Source organism: Mytilus galloprovincialis, chromosome 9, assembly GCF_965363235.1.
Source record: "Mytilus galloprovincialis chromosome 9, xbMytGall1.hap1.1, whole genome shotgun sequence".
Lineage (NCBI taxonomy): Eukaryota > Metazoa > Mollusca > Bivalvia > Mytilida > Mytilidae > Mytilus > Mytilus galloprovincialis.
The window spans coordinates 33780360-33798769 of NC_134846.1; the positions used below are offsets into that span (position 1 = coordinate 33780360).

At 30.6% G+C, this 18410-nt stretch overlaps 2 protein-coding genes across 10 annotated transcripts in view; one reads left to right on the plus strand and one right to left on the minus strand.

Annotated features, from left to right (window-relative positions):
- LOC143044850 (uncharacterized) overlaps nucleotides 1-18410 on the minus strand; it is a 105488-nt gene that overhangs the window by 43920 nt on the left and 43158 nt on the right. The gene's annotated exons all lie outside the window — the stretch shown is intronic.
- LOC143044855 (BTB/POZ domain-containing protein 17-like) lies at nucleotides 2364-10537 on the plus strand. Of its 7 annotated transcripts, none has more exons than XM_076217049.1 (2): nucleotides 2364-2589; nucleotides 9136-10537. In XM_076217049.1, exon 2 carries the CDS (start codon nucleotides 9195-9197, stop codon nucleotides 10464-10466), a length of 1272 nt encoding a protein of 423 aa, XP_076073164.1. In that variant the 5' UTR covers nucleotides 2364-2589; nucleotides 9136-9194; the 3' UTR covers nucleotides 10467-10537. The 7 variants fall into 7 exon arrangements, with proteins under 7 accessions (XP_076073164.1, XP_076073169.1, XP_076073168.1 ...); XM_076217054.1 differs by lacking the exon at nucleotides 2364-2589 and adding an exon at nucleotides 2598-2666; XM_076217053.1 differs by lacking the exon at nucleotides 2364-2589 and adding an exon at nucleotides 3528-3678.

Sequence of the window (18410 nt, forward strand, 5' to 3'; positions counted from 1 at the left end):
TTTATCATAAGTCAATGAGACCTACTTTAGGTGAAGCTGTCAGATTCTTCTGTATTGTATGCTAACACCATATAACATGGGAATGTGGAACTTTTATCATAAGTCAATGTGACCTATTTTAAAAAGCTGTCATTCTCCTGTATTATATGCTAACACTATGTTACATGAGAATGTCGACCTTTTATCATAAGTCAATGTGACCTACTTTAAGGAGAAGCTGTCAGATTCTCCTGTATTGTATGCTAACACCATGTGACATGAGAATGTTAACCTTTTATCATAAGTCAATGTGACCTAATTTAAGGTGAAGCTGTCAGAATCTCCTGTATTGTATGCTAACACCATGTTACATGAGAATGTTGACCTTTTATCATAAGTCAATGTGACCTACTTCAAGGAGAAGCTGTCATTCTCCTGTATTGTATGCTAACACTATGTTACATGAGAATTTCAATGAACCTTCTATTATAAGTCAACATAACCTACTTTATTATACTACCTACATGAGAACATCAGTGACCCCTTTATTCTAAGTCAACGTGACCTACTTTAAGGAGAGGCTGTTAAACTCCTCTGTATTTTAACACTACTGTATGTTACGTGAGATTGTCAATAAAATTAACTTTTTTAATAAGTCAATGTGATCTTCTTTGAGTAGAAGCTGTCAGACTCTGTGTCAGTCTGTGCAGTGGCTGATCCAGGGGGAGGTTCCGGGGGTTGGAACCCCCCCTTTTTTGGACGATCAATGCATTTGAATGGGAGCATATAGTTGGACCCCCCCGCTTACTCTGGGTTGGGAACCCCCCCTTTTTAAAATGACTGGATCCGCCACTGCTGAGATATTATATTCTATCACTGTGTTACCTGAAGATGTCAATAAACATGTTATTATAGTCAATAAAGCTATTCAACTGTTTCAGGTCTTCATTTTTTGTACATAAATAAGGCTGTTAGTTTTCTTGTTTGAATTGTTTTTCATTGTCCTTTTTGGGCCTTTTATAGCTGACTACCTGTTAGTTTTCTTGTTTGAATTGTTTTTCATTGTCCTTTTTGGGCCTTTTATAGCTGACTACATGGTAAAGTCTTTGCTCATTGTTGAAGGCTGTATGGTGACCTATAGTTGTTAAAATCTGTGTCATTTGGTCTCTTGTAGATACTTGTCTCATTGGCAATTATACCACATCTTCTTTTTTGTAATTATACATCCTTGGATTTCAAGTATTTGGTTGTGAGAGTTCCTGATGATGGTAAATCCAGAAAAACACTATCAACTCATAAAAGGTATTAAGTATTTTCAGAGGCAAATTGCCTAGGGTGCCCTCTCCTTTTTTTTTTGAAAAAATTGGTTGCTTATATAGGGAATCACTGAAGCATGACTTGAGCAGGTCCCTCTTGGGCAGTCAGTGTGCCCCCCTTATGAAAATTTATGGATCTGCCACTGGTTTTTTACCAACTTTAAGATGAAGCTAACTGTCTGACTCTTCTATTAGGGGCGTCAAGGGGGGTATCTGCACGGAAGAACGCGAAATAAAATTGCCATTTTTTCACGATGAACAAAAAATTGAAAAGGTCTTGCATGCTGATCTTTTTACCGATTTCATGAAACACGGTGAATAAAGAACCTTTTTCACAGCTGCACGTGAATAAAAATGGCAAAACATGTTGCATGAAAATAACCCTTTACCACCCTCTTCTACATTGCTTTGCTACACTATGTTAAATGTTGTAAGATTCTTAAGTACAAGTGAAACTAAGAAAGCTTAACAAAGGTTCAACTGTATATGTAATACATGGTGCCTTCTCCAACTTCATTCTGTTTATCATGATGTGGAGGGACCTCCTGTCTTTCTTAACAAAGTTTCATATTATTCAAAATCTTGTTACACCCATGTAATAAGATTATTTGATGAACTAAAAACCCTTTAAATGATAACAAACTTGTTAAAATTCACCAAGAAAACATTTATTCTCTTGTTAGAAAGATAAATCTATAAGCCGAATATAAAAAATATATTTAATCAAGAAAAAAACTTTAATTTTCTCAGTTTCTGATCATGAAAAATCACAGTTGATAAAATTTCAGAAATGTTCCCTTTGTAATAAATGTTACTTAGTAAATCTAAACATGCATCAAAATATTTCAAACATAAATTTCAAACCGCAAATAAATTCATCAAAATAAAATCAATCACTGTCAATAAAAATCCTCTTATATTTCAAATTGTTTTTTTTTCTTAAATTGAGGAAAATGATTGAGGAAAATGATGTAAATAACTGTCAATCATTGGCTTATAAAGATCAAGGAAAGAGAATTTAAACTCCACCCACCTGTCACCACATTTCACGTCAATTTCACCGACAGGTACATGTTTTTCATGCTTATTATATCATACTTTACATTGTACCGGATGTGTATTTACAAACATAAGTTTTTGTACGATCTGATAGTAACCTACTGTTCCAACACATAAGGCAGAGTGATATTGACTTAACCCTACCCACTCAAGAAATCATAAGATCTTTGAATGCATGAGTATTCTAACGTCTTCACCTGGAATATAAACTAAAGTGGCACATTTAAGCCACAAGGTAAGTTTATCAACTAGTACAGATCATTGTTTTGTTTTATGGACTTAAGACACATGTGGCATTTAAGCCACAGCAAGGTAAGTTCATTGACAGAGGATATATATAAGTAACCAAATTGTAGAATTAAACTACATCTTCTGTCAAATGTTGATACAGTAAGGCTTGTGTTGGTCATTGGGATACCAGCAAATACAATGTAAATAAATTCATGCTTTCAAAATGTTAAAATGCTTTACACATACTGAGCAACTTAATCATGAAGGTCAAATATAAGACTTATTATAATTATTCAAAGAAAAGTAGTACAATTTGGAGGGGCAGGAGAGGGGAATGAGAAAGAGGGGGTAGCTGTTATTTTAACATATTTCTGGTATTTTAAATTAATTAGCATTGTATTTTTAAAATCCATTGTTTAACAACTCCATATATAGGTTATCATCATTTAACTTGTCTGAACTGTGTATAAAACACATAAACAACCAACAATTACACTTAAATAGGGTTCAACTTTCTAACTTAATTTAACATTCACTTTTAATCAAAAACCAAAAACATGGTTAAACTTTGTTCTTAACTTTTTCAATGGATATCTTCTGACAAAATGTACATTTTGTTACTCCTTTTTTTTTTCTTCATTCATTCTTTCCTTAAAATTCTATATTATTGTTTTGAGTCTAACAATAACATTAATTTACATTTCATTCTGAATTTTGCCTCATCTTAAATTAATTGACTTCTACGATCATATCCATGCAGACATTTATAACATTTATATCCATAACATAATTAATCGTCAATGATATTGTCCAGTCTAGCACCGAGCCACACTGGAGCCACTGAAGGTGGCATGCTGGCTACAGGTTTAAGATATCCCAGATTAAACACAATAAGTAGCAAACAGTAAACACTCTGGTCGACAGTAACTACACTATTAGTAGATAAAAACTTTGATACTTGACAAACAGTGTTTGTTTATACAGTAAATCTCTCTAACCAAGGAAAGTCTATTAGTGCTCCAATGCTAAATGGTTCTAGGTTGATATTTATGGCTGAATTAAAACATTTGATTTATATACACTTGACTATAAGGTAAGACAAAGATTTTCTACACATTGGAATTTTTCAAATGTTAAAATTAGGCTGGGCAAAGTAGTACTCCTTTGCTAAATGGTTCTATGTTGATATTTACGGCTAAATTAGAACATTTGATTTATATACATTGACTATAATGTAAGATAAAGAGATTTTCTATATATTGGAATAAAATTTGAAAAAGGTTGGCTTAAAAATATTAAAATTTGACTGGAAAAAGTAGTGCTCCAATGCTAAATGGTTCTAGGGTTGATATTTAAGGCTGAATTAGAACAATTGATTTACATACATTCACTATAAGTATGTACGATAAAACAAAGAGATTTTCTTTATATTGGGATAAAAAATTGGTTTATAAAAGTTAAAATGAGGCAAAGTACTGACAAAGAGATTAATAATAGTAGGCAAAAATAAGATGTAAGAAGTTATTCATAACTATTTTTGTTTTTCAAAAGTAAGTTTGATTTATTATAAAACGTAAAACATAAAATTTCTTTAAGCTGTTGCAAAAATTTAAATAGGTCATTTTTTTTTAAAGCTTAGAAATGTGAGAAACTACACTGTTTATCAGCATGTAACTTTTTAACAAGTGTAAACATCTTCTAAGGGATTAAACATTTACATATGTGCATTTCAACTATGCAATACATTTGCAGAATTTTTCTCCCAACTTATTTATCAAAATTATGAAGCTTAAAGGCATAATTATTACTTGGATGGAGAGTTGTCTCTTTGGCACTCATACCACATCTTCCTATATCTATAATATTTGATTTCATATAGTAAATGACAATTACTAGGGCAATTAAAATGCATAATTAACATAATAATCTGCATGTCAAATGTTATCAGTTTTTTATTATCCGAACTATCAACTTAGCATTAACAATTACTTTTACAAATTTTCTTTGTTGTTTTCAAACACAAAAAATATCACAATTCAATTTTTTAGTAAAATTATTATGGGAAAAATTCACATTCTTTTTTATAACTTTTGACAGCTGATTGAGCTAACAAGTATTTTAGTTTTAATTATTTCAATAGCTAGATTTTCTGACGCCAACATTTTAAGTGTTCAATAGTTTTCCACATCTACTAAAATGAAAAATATATTCATTAACAAAATATCATTTTACGTTGAATTGTGTCAGCGCGTCAATCGTACAAAGAAATTAAGGTGATTATCAGTACGGTTTTGTTAAAACGAAATTTGAGGATTGGCCAGCCATTAAGCCAATCTTCGTTAATGACAATTAAAAAATTCTTTCAGGTAAAAACATCAACATGACTCACGAGACATGTACATCTTTGATTTTTAAATGACAAATGAATATTCATTTAAAATATTATGAAATAAGTATACGAAATTTATTTTGCATGATAGGAAACAATGACAGAAATAACTATTAATGTCATAATCGTCTAAAATCTGCTTCCCCCTGAAGGATTTTACCTGTAAGAACCTAGAAGTGATTAGCCGTAAGGCAATAAATTTGGAGACACAGTTCTGGATAAACTATGCTTGGCTAGGCCTATAAACGACATACAAATCGGGTTAACTCAGGACAAAAGGAAGAATATTGGACGAAGTTGTGGATATTTACTCCCAATATATTATATAAAGTGTGTTTAATTTTCTTTTTTTAAATGGAAACATGATTAGTTCGTAATCAGGGTTGAATGCAGGTAAGGACGAATTAGTCATCTTACCTTAATAATCAAATAGTTATTTATCTTTTTACTTTCGAGACTTCACCACATTATCAGTATTATCATTTAAGTTATGTTTGTTCAAACTCGTAGAAGATTAAACTGTTTTTCTTTTCAATAATTCGGGAATCCAACTTAAATCAATGAGGCTGGCAGAGTTTATAGTTTTTCGAGTAGCTTGCTTACAGTTTTAAAGTACCTTAGATAAAAACTGCAACTGTGGAATTAAATGAATGGAGTGCAAAGGTGAAAAACACTTAACTAAATGTATGTATTTATTTTTACGTTTATCTGTCTTGAGAAAGCCAGCAGTTGTTGTAACATTTTTTTCTCAGTGATATTTTCCTTATTTTTTTCTTTGCAAAAAGTATGTATTTATTTTTATATTTATCTGTCTTGTGAAAACCAGCAGTTGTTGGAAGATTTTTTCTCAGTGATTTTTTTTTTCTTTACAAAAAATAAACAAAATCTGATTTTCAAAAGATTTTTTACCTGGTAGAAACATTTGGATAATGTTTATGTCTTTTTTGTTTTTACATCACAACAACAGAGATCTACCATGATAAAGCAAAAAAATGTTTCTTTCAGATGTAAACTGATGTAAACTAAGCCAACAAAATGTCTGAAATCCTCTTAAATTTACAATCATAACATTTGTATAAACTATTTAATCTATTGTTTTCTATTTCAAAATGTTGACTTATTATCTTAACAGACTTTAATGTCTATACAAATATTGACATATGGGAAAATATAAAATCAAGTCTGAGGTGATTAAGTTAAATGAAAAGATCTTTTTACTTTTAATATTCTTATTGTCTATATGACACATTCCCCCATTTCCTTTCTCAATTTTATTTAATGTATAATACTAGACAACTTTATAACCAAAATGTGACCTCAAATTTTCATTTACACAAACTGATTTTAACCCTTTCTTTAAAATTTTGAACAAAAATTGAAAAAAATATTTCTCATTTTATTGTGATATTGTGTTGATATATCTCCTTTAATTCATGAAGAAACATAAAACAAAAGAGAAAGTCAAGCCCTTCCTTCCTTTCATAAAATGACATCTCCTCCAGTAGTTAAAACACCACTTTAATTTAACCTCAAACCCTTTATCATAATCAACCTTGTCTAAAAACAAATCTCTCAACAAAAACCACAATTTCCTAAAACAAACTCTCTAAAACAACCACAATTTTTCTAAATATTGATATTAAGCTCCTAAGTAAATAAATTTATTTTTAATCATGTGACTCTGAATTTTAAACTTTATCTCAACAGCAAATTATAGATATGGAAAAGACAGACATACTGGCTGGAGTCAGTTGTCACCCATTTTGATTTATCTATGTCAATATTTATACAAAGACCCTTTGGCTATAACATATTATTGTCTTTAAATTTTACCTATCATAACAAAATTCTGTCTGGTGTATATACTTAATAAAGTAGGGTGAGTTTCTACAGATATGCTGTGAATAGAATTAGAAAAGAGGTGGGCATGCAAAAATTGGGTTTGGGATGGGGTAGGGTTGGTTAACCTCACTCCCCTTTCTTAGACAAAATTTTTGAAATCATTTTGAGTTATATTACTTGTGGTACTTAATTAAAGTGATATAATTCCTCAATTTTGGGGGCTCAGGTGAAATTTATTTATAGTCAGAAGACTTTATTATTGATAATAATTAACTGAAATATATACATGAACTGTTATATTAAAAAAATGGGTGGGGGTCAGGGGGGTTGTTCATAAGACTTTTTGCTTTGTATGTTATAAACTCTTCCAATTTTACTGCACCAGATGCAAAATTTAACAATTAAAGTCTCTTCAATGATTCTTATGACCAAAATATTTATAAATAAAGAAAAATCTTTAAAAGAGTATCATTGTCCCACTAATAATGATACAACGCACATTTTCTTAAGTATTTACATCTTAATTAATCTAAATTTCTAGATATGTCACGAGAGACATAAATTTCATAACAAAGTATTGATTCAACAAAAACTTGGAATGCCAACCCCATTAGCTAGCTCACCAGCCTAATGATAAGCTTCCTGAAGGTATTGCTGAGAATGAAATATTCTTGCATTAAACAGACCATTATCACAAATTAAAGAAATCAACTGATTAATATCTTTCCTGATAGGGGGCCACAGTGTGTTATGAAGTATCTGGTGCCATACAGATCTGGAGCACTGATTCTCTAATAATGATAAAGTGGCCAAATTTTACAACAACATGACTTCAGTTTCTTAAACTATTTTTAGAATTGCTAATCTCTAAAAATATATTACTAGGTACTTTTATTATTATGCTTTATATTGAGTGTTGGAAAGGGGGTTTGATATTTGCAAAAACCTTTCTACAATATGAATAGCATGAAATTACCATTTGAAACAATAAATTATTTTTTTTAAATGAAGATATCCTCTATGGACCCGTCTTGAACTTGCTGTGAGAATTTTAAAAGTGTTTGCTCCATGTTGAAGGCCTCATTGTGTCGTTGAGATGAAGAACAGCAATACAAGCTCTTTTCTTCTTTTCTTTTCTTTTACATAAAACAGATGATAAAAGAATTAATTGAGTTAATTATTAATGAGACAGTTACTAAACCTTGCATTAGATTTAGCAGTAAAAATTTAACAAATTGTAAAATTCTTCAAAAAAAAAATCAAATTCTTTCAACATTAAAAGAAAAGAAAACTAATAGTCTCTCTCAATCTTTGTTTTATCATGCATGTTTTAATAAAAAAAAAAAAAGCAATTACAGAATTGTTCATTGTCATATATTGCTCTTGGATATAATTTCAAATGGTGTCAATTTAATTTTCACTTCATATAAATAACCCTCTTTGACACTTAATCAAATTGACAAAACTTCATTATTCACAAAAATTGAACTTTTATCAAAATAAATTATCTTTCGAAACCTTACATCACCAATTTTCCAAATTGTTATTAGATGTAAATAACAAAATATGAAAGAAAATGGCCATAGGACAAATCCATTAATGTACATTAGCCGTGTGCCAGCAATCCTAGACTGACAGACTGGCCGACACCCCCTCGAGCCAGATCAGGCTTTTTCACACCTCTTCTATCTATCATATACTATCAATGCAATATTTATTATATACAACTTCCTACCAATCGTAAATCACTATATCTTTATTGAGACGTAAGTTTCTCTGACAAATATAAGTACAAGGTAAATTATATGTGTATTATTACAAATTATTACATATTTCAAGAAAATTTGACATAATTTTATTATTCAAACCTGAAGTAGGGTGTTAGTTTTATGTAATATTAAGAATTATTTCTCATCTTATCTCGTGAATTTAATGTTATCAGACTAAAATCTACATCTTTTTTCCTAGGGTAAATTTCTTATGTTCTAAAATTGTAAAATAACTCAGTCAATTTATTCATATGTCTAAACAAGAAACATTTATTAACTTGAAAATTGAAATCAGGAAGAAAGATAAAAGATATTCATTTTCATATAATTGTGAATATTTAAAGTCTTATATTTTTCACAATATTACACGGATTAATAGGACGCTTTCAACATGTAGTTGTATGCATGTTATTGACAGAGACAGCTGCTGTTTGGGGATAAAGAGAAACATTCTTTTACATACAATTTTGATACACTATATATGTAATCTGGTAATTCAAAGTATTCTAGAATTTACAACTCCTAATGTGTCTCGTTTTATTCTCTTCAGATTACCAAAGGACCATCTAAAGACCATCATGAAGTTATGTTAAAGTAATACAATGAAGAATGAAAAGATTCAGTCCAAGCGGTCAACATTATCCTGATCCGTCCAAACCTCCAGAAAATTACGCTCCGGACGAACCAATTTATGGAAATGCCGAAGATGGATGCAAAAAAGTCAAGACGACGCAGTCATTTGAATCGCTGTTTGATAATGAAACACTCAGTGACATCGTTATCGACATCAACGATGGTCAGTTTGTTTTCAATGGACATAAGATGATTATAAGCATGAAAAGCGCTGTCCTCGCTTCAATGCTAAATGACACAACTTTGAGTGAGGATCGTGAAATATTGCATTTACAAGAGTTGCCGGAATGTAGTCAGGTGTTCAGTCGATTTTTGTTTTTTATTTACAGTGGTGCAGTTTGGTTACATCGGGAATATGTGCTAGAACTTCATAAGCTTGCGGAAAAATACATGGTAAAAGCCTTATCACAGCACTGTGAGAGTTACATTTTGCAAATAATGCATAAAACGTTAGTGGAATATGATAGTACAAGAGGGTTTCCGATAGATGTGATCTGTGATATATACGAGTCTGATTCATTCTGTGGAGATATACATACGCTATCATTTCAAATTCTTTGTGCCAAGTATAAGGAACTTGTGACAAGCGAACGGTGGCAGAAATGTAGCTCTAATCTAGTGTGTGATCTTATGAAAAGTGATAACTGTCGTGCAGAAGAAAACATTATTCTGACTTCTGCTACAGACTGGATGAAAAAGAACAGCATAAGTGAAAAAAATCTCATAGAGGATATTCTAGTCAATATTCGATATCCTTTTCTTCATCGGAGGGTTCTATATCATTTACAAAAGAATGAAGCTTTCAAAAACTTCCCACAAGTCCAGAAGGATTTAGACACTGCCATAAAATACCATTGCTTCAAAGAATTACCGGAAGCAAAGAACGATTTTGTTGGAATACAATATAAACCGAGACATTATCAAAGTGTGTCTTATAGTGCTACAAATAATTGCTCAAATACTTCAAAGAGAAACTCGTTAAATATGCCAAACTGTGTTCAAAATAATCATGTGACTTTCATTCAAAATGATTTGGTTCGTTCAACTGTTCATTCTGTTAGTCCATCAAATTTTACCCAGACTATTACATCTGATAACAGTGCAAATGAAACTGGAGAAAACACGATACTTTATAGAACAAATGACACTGGAATCAATTTAACTGACACTATACCCTGGCGACCACCGCGGTTTAATGGAACATTTAATGGCAATAGTAGTCCGGGTGTTCGGAACACCCCGCAGTGACTATATATGATGGTAAAATGTCTTTTTTGTTGTTGTTTTCAAATTAAAAAGGAAAATTTTATATAAAAAAATGCTTTTGAAAATTATTTTTGTAATCTGAGCCAGAGAAATGGATTGATATAAAATATCCTCATTTATTAAATTGGTAATAACCTGGTATGTGAGAACTGCAATTCATTTCACAATTATAATTGTCAAATTTTATAGGCAATTATTATACAAAAACATTTCTGTTTGGTTGGAAATACAATATGCAACATTAGAAATGACATGCATTTCACAAAAGGGGCTATAAATTGGTGTGATATATATGGTGAAAATATCAGATAATAATATTTAAATACATCTTATCAAAACACTTTGAATACAACAGGGGATCTTGGTGATCGAGTAGTCAATGCAGTTCAGGTCCAGTTGATATTTCAGCCACTTATTTCAATTTTGAAATGCCTTATATAAATGGTTGCCAAAGAGACAACAATAAACTAGAGTCTAAATGATTATAGTCCATTGTATAGCCTTCCACAATGAGTAAAATCCATATGGTTCATATAGTCAGCCATGAATGGACTTTAAATGTGGATCCATGATTCTGAACAACAGGGGTTCACCAACAAGGCAACCTTAGGAGTGAGAGGGAATATGGGACAGGTGAAAGGTATATTCATTAACCATGATATAAAGAAACATAAAAAGGACCTCCTTCATCTCCCAAATCCACCTCTGGCACAGACATTAAAATTGTGAAACAATTCGAACAAAAAAACCAACAGACTGTTTTTAGTACATTGAATATCCAAAGCCTAATAAAAACTTTAGCTATGTCACCAAAGGATAACATTTTTTCAAACAAGACATTGTTTTCAATGTTTAAAATAAAAAATCACTATTATGTTAAATTTCAAAGCAAAATCTGTAAACCAAAATTTCGTTATTTGTTTTTTTTCCAAAAGGCGAAATCTGACATTGTTTGACCTTGTTCTAGTATCTGACTAATATACATGATTGCCAAACATAGCAATGACTGTGATTATCACTCAGTATCTCATCGTAAATGTATTTTGCAACGGTTTGTTATATTTCATTCCATGCATTACACCTTCATTACAAAAGAATTAATATCATGTAATTACAAGTTACACCATTTTGTGACAGTTCCTCGCCATTTATCTGTCAGGCAAACAAATATACAGAGGAGGAGCTAGTTACCAGATGTTAGTTTTTCTTTCACAATGCTCCATTATATCATATGTTTTGCAGAATTCTATATTCATTACTGTAGATTTCTTTTAGGTAGTAATTATTTACATGTCAATTATTTAATGGATTAAATATAAAAATAAGAAGATGTGGTGTGATTGCTAACGAGACAATGTTATAATCCACTTAGTTCTTTTGCATTTGAAAATGTTTGCCATTTTAAATGACGAATACGTTTTCTTGATGTTATTTTAACTTTATTCAATCTTCCTTATTTTCATGAGGAAACATTTGATTTCTGTTTGATTTCTGTGTTTTAACACCACTTTAAAGCACCCCATTTAGGCTATTATGTGGTGGCCATTTTTTATTGGTTGATAGAGCCGGAGTGCCCTTAGAAAACCACCAACCTTCTGACAATCCTTGTCAATTAAGATTGAAGTTGGGTGCACCTGCAGGAGCGGGGTTTGAGCTCACAACATCCGTGTTGATTGGCTAGTGATTACAGTAGTAACTACTTAGACCACTCGGCCACTGAGGCCCCTAATAAGGAAACAGGAGCACACAGTAAAAAACTTTACTTCTCAGATGTAAATTATATGAAATCAATCAAACAAAACAATCTTATATTTCACAATATGATTGTTAGTGTTTAACACCACATATAGCACTCTATGTTATATTGTGGCAGCCACATTCAATTGGTGTTGGAAGCTGGAATGCTCAATAAGAATCACAATCTTGGGCAGAAAAACTGGCTTTCCTTAGTTTACCAGTATTAAGATTGCAGTTTATTTACACCTGCCACATGAGAGGGTCGAACTCACATTACTCAATTGCTGACAGTTATAATAAAGATGTACTTCTAAGACCAGGAAACAAAAATGTATAAGACATGGCTATAAGGACAGAGGGTGCAAAAAAAGGGAAGAAGGACACAGAAAGGGCAAAGGGAGCTGTGTCCCTTTTCTTAGGGCTAGCTAGGAAAATGAAAAGAAACATAGATGTATAACCTTAATTCATGTGAACTTTTGTCGCTTACTAACCATTATGCAATATTTCACTTCAACACAAATAAGTCACAAGGACACTTGTATACTGAAACCAAAAGTACCAAGGAAAACTTACATGACTTTTGGGCCAGACAAACAGAACAATCTTCAAGTACAGTCAATCTTAAAGGCAAATGTTTTGACTCAGTGTTGACAACCTTATTTCCTTAAAATGTAAATTGCAATCCATTTCAACCCCAAGTTGTATATTTCATTAATTTCTGTCAATCTAACATTGCATAACAAACGATTAGAAAATGTCAATATTTCTTTAGTATGCATTAGATAAGGAGCTGGTCTGACAAGAGGGTTGCAATAACATGCAACATTACTGATAAAGACATTTTATTTGCATGTCAAAAATTAAAATCAAAATTGGGAATTTGTTTCTTGATAGATTAAGTCCTTACTGATATGAACTGCCTTGTATAATAAAGTATAGTCTGTAGTTAACTGATAAAACGCTATTATAATGTCGCTAAGGAAATTGGCCAATAATTTTCGTAAGAATGGAAATTAAACAAACTGCTGAGTCGGTAATCAAAGATCCATTCATCGTAGAATAACCATCTTTCCGATAAATCAATAAAAAGAAACTGCTATGTATATTTTTCCTTGTTAGTGAAAGTTAAAATTTTACGGTTGGTATGATTTTTCAAATAAACAAAATCTGACAGAATAATTGCCTTAAATTATTTTGAAATTAACTGGTTTCGTAGAACCCATCTTACCAATAAATTAATGAGATATTGCAGAAAAAAACATACAGTATATTTTTCCTTGGTAGTGAAATTTCAAATTTTACGGTTGACATAATTTTTTCAAATAAACAAAATCTGACTGAAAGTGAAATTATAAGGAATTTTACATTGCTTTATAGCTGTATGAAATAAATTGATTAGTAGAAAACCATCTTTCCAATAAATATACTTTTTATTTTAAGGTTAATGACATTTTATTTCCTTTAAGTTTGTGGAAAATGACATACAATATAAGTATAGTCGTTTCCTTGTTAACAAAATATAAACATTTAAGGTTGGTATGATTTTTGAAATGAAATATATTTAGGAATTCATTTCTTTTAATTTTGTGGAAATTGACATACAGAATACATTTCCTTGGTTACTGCAGTAAAATTTCAAATTTTAAGGTTGGCCTGATTCTAATGAAATAAACATCATCAGCTGGCTGAAAAATGGAATATAAGGAATTTATTGCCTTAGTTCTGCATGGAACTAAACTGATGTGTAATTTAAAGAAAAATAACAGGGGGTTATTAACCTGACAGATATGAAATAATTGTCTTATGAAGTTTGATCTATAGTGTAGTACAGACTTGTTTAACAAAATTTATTGAGCCTAGACAATCTGGCTCTAGTATCCAAAAGCTATCAGATCACTAAGCATTTACAAAATCAGCCTTCTAGACATTGTGGTGTATTTGATATTTGTTCCTTTAATACAAGACACTGATAGAGATCAAAAGAATAAAATCACTTCATCTGGAGATAGCCTATTACTAACTATACCGTCTTCAATACACAAAACTGACATGCATTCTGTTATTATAAAAACATGTAAATACCATTCATAACAAACATATCTCTTATAAATATAAACTGATATTTCTTTTTTTATTTATTAAAATTGGATTTAATATCACTGGCACCACAGATGATTAGTCGAGGGGCATATGGACAAACTAATTAAGAAGTACTTTTGACTGGGTAATCAGACAGATCTAGAAATTTTCGTAGGAACAAGATTACGATAAGCTTGATCACTACTCTCTTAATCTTTAGTCTACAATTCAATTATTTAAATACTTATAATAAAATGTTCTTTTCAATGACGGTATGCATGTGAAATGTCATAGTAAGTATGATAAATTACTGATAATTAAGTGCCTGATAACCTGTAAAAGAGACCACTTTTCATCAAGTGGCGCTTCAGATGCCATGTAAGTATAACCACCGAAACAATACTTTTATAAACAAGTTATTCTTACGTAATACAACTGACAATAAAAACTTTAGACATAGGACCATACTTTATGAACAATTTATACTTATGTATTACAAGACTATAAAAACTTTAGACATAGGACCATACTTTATAAACAATTTATACTTATGTATTACAACAGACTATAAAATCCTTAAACAACAGGACAATACCTTTATAAACATTAAGTAATCCTTATATAATTTAACTGACTATAAAAGCCTAAGACATTTTGAGGACCATACTTTAAGAACAAGTTATACTTATGCATGTTATGTAGTACAATTGACTATAAAGCATTAGACACCCCCATAAATAATACAAAAGACTTGTGTTTGCTTTAAATAGGGGGGGGGGGGGTCTGAATAATAGTACAAGACTAATATTGATGGCCAAGAATATACCTAAATAAGAAAAAGATTTTTAACAGCAAGAGTGTAATAAAGGGGATTCAAAAAAAAACTTAGGGTATGAGAACCCCTGGATACCTAAAACCCTAAAAGTTATACCCTTGGGTATGAACAGCCTAAATACTACTATATATTTGTTTACTTATGGTTTTTGTGGATTAAGGAAAATTTATCTTTTCGTGGATATTTGATTTCTTGGTATCACAAAAGTGTACATACAAGCTTAAGGTGGTACCTAACACTACAGGGAGATAACTCTGTAAAATCAGCAGAACGTTTTAATGACGTTGTGTTCATGAGGGAATATTAAGCTTCTCAATGATCAAAATAAGTGTTTGTCAAACTGCTATAAACCCAGTGTAATTTTTCTGATTAAACGGTTGGTTCAAATTTTTTGAAATTTTTATATTTTTGTCAAAGGGTCAAAGTAAATAATTTGTCAAAATTTAAAAAAAATTAAACGAGCCAAATTAATTTTAGTTAAAGTGTTAGGTACCACCTTAATATATACACTTTTGTATTTAAAATTTAAATTTGTGATATACCTCTACCCACAAAAACCACAAAAATTGATAAACAACATATAATAAAGAATCGATAGTATATGTAAAAGACTTGGATAAGGATTATCCTTATACAACAGACTTACAAACGCCATGGTTCAATGGAATTCAAGACCCTTAAAAGTACATAAGACTTATAATTAGCCTTGTATGTGAGGACCTTCAAAAGAGCAACATTTTGTAATGGATATGAAGATCTTAGATAATACAACAGGGGCAAAAGTCATGTTTAATAGGACTCTCAATCGAATAGTCCTTATTATAGGTGCACACAATTAAAAGCAAAGGCTTTGATGAAAAATGTCTAATATTTCACTAAAGTTTGATGGTTTTTTTTTGTTTTTTTTTTGTTTATTTGTTCTTTGAAGAATTATTATACACTTTTTTTTATTAATTTTCCCGCATTCCTGCCTTTCTTTTCTCTATTAGGCAATATGAACTAAAGCTAAAAAAAATCTTTGACATCAACAAACTCATAATAATTAAAACTTACAAATAACTGCAAAATTTGTAAAATTATACTATTTTTGTATGAACATCTCTTATTAATGGTAAAAATATCCCATACAAAAAACGAAGGTTAAGTATTACAAAGCTTCGTAATCAGGTCAACAAAAATAAGATGTCAACCATGACTGCCTAAATCTTATCTCTAAAATTAAAACTTCATCGATTGTCAAAAATATTCTCAATGAATCTTATGACCAAAGTCGTTAGAGAGATCAGTCGTAAGGTGGATTTAAATACTTTAAGCCAAAGAAAATCTATTTCATTCAATAATTTCACGATTTTAATATTCACTAATATTGTATAACCATACAATATTACCAACAATACAAATAAAGAATAGGATCTTTTTTCGATACAAGGCGGGCGTCATTCATTTTGTCATTTAATAACCCTATAGTCATTTTTTGACAATCGAAAAAGGCTAAATTAGTTTTTGAGAGACAATTTGTACCAGGGTATACACATATTTCAATGGCAAACTATTTGATCAGAGCATCAAAAGTGCAATGAATGACGAAAATCACTTTCAGGAAAATACGAAATACGACAATTATTATTTCAAGTCAAATGTGATTTCTTACAATTCAGAGATTTCAATCTTAAGGAAATCATATTTCATAAAATTCATATGTCAAAGTAAATAATTAAAAAGGTGTGGTAATAAATGATAAAACTACAAAAATTAAACCATTTACGTTTTTTATTTTTCTATTTGATGGGTTAGTACAGTTTCGATTTTTTGGTATAATCATTACCGACAGTACAAAATAATACTTTTGAAACCATACTTAAGTCAGTGATCTTACAGATCCCAACAGATGTGTTCACTCGTCTTTTAATCTGATAAGTAATGACAAATCTGTAACAAACAAGAGGCTCCCAGGAGTATACTTCATTACATTTTATAAACATAAATAGCCAGACAAGTCCTATACAGTTGAAGCTAAATTGTAATAAAAATTGTTTTAGTTTTTTTTCCCATTTTCAGCAAAATTCAAGGTCCTACAGTGTGTACCAAATAAAAAGGTTTCAGAATTAAGTGATCTCCTTCTAGAATGAGAGATATATATCATACTTTAGTAGCAACCTACTCTATACTTGACCTATGATTGTTAATTTTTTTTTTATAATATATTGTTACTTGGACGAAGAGTTGTCTCATTGGCACTCATACTACATCTATACTTCTTTATATTAACTCAAATTGATCATAATGAAGCACAACAACACAACTAACATAAAAACAAACAATTTTAATTATTAATTAAGAGTACTAGCAGTTACCAAAAGTTAGTTGCAAGCCAACTATAATGTTATTCATGAATTATGTTCTCCCAGACTAAAGTGTCAATCAGCACACATCCAATGGATTTTGTATAAAGATATGTCATAAAGTGTCTGAGAAAATCCATGACATTGTGCTATGTCAATATATAAGTTATTCATTGGATCCAAAATAGGATTTATTAATATATTGCATATAAGTAAAATCTTCCCATAACTTCTATCTTCCTAGATAACTCACGAATACAAATTCCAAAGAGGAATGCTGATATCCCTTAATGCAATGTCCCCCATGGTCAATATCTAGGCCAAGTTTGGAATAATATGAATCTGATATATCTCTTACCAATTTATTGGTACTAAAATGACGGCTTCAATTTCTGATTTCATATAATAAACGGAAAAATAATAAAATATTCAAGCTTCTTATATAACCTAAGATTCTACGATTTGATAAAATAATTCTCATTGTACTTTGTCGATATAATATTCATTATTTATGCATACTAAACTTGCATGTAACACCATAATAGCCAAGAATGTCAAATTATTGTCGTCAAAATCACCATTTTAATGAGCTCACCGAGACAGTTCTCTATAAAATTAGTCTAATTACAAATCAAACTGTCTTTTCAATGTCATTGTTGTTCCTCTTATGAATATTAAATTTTAATCTAACATGAAAGCCTTGTAATGTTTTTATGCAATAAATGCCAGTGACATGAATACATGTATAATCATTATAACACATATAGGACACCTATATATATATATATATATATATATATATATATATATATATACAAAACTTTCTCAAGATATAATAGACGTACTTATAATTCTTGAATTAACAGTGAGGACTTTTAAAAGAGTTTCTCGCTGCATTGAAGACCAATTGGTGGACTAAGGCTGTTGTCTGCT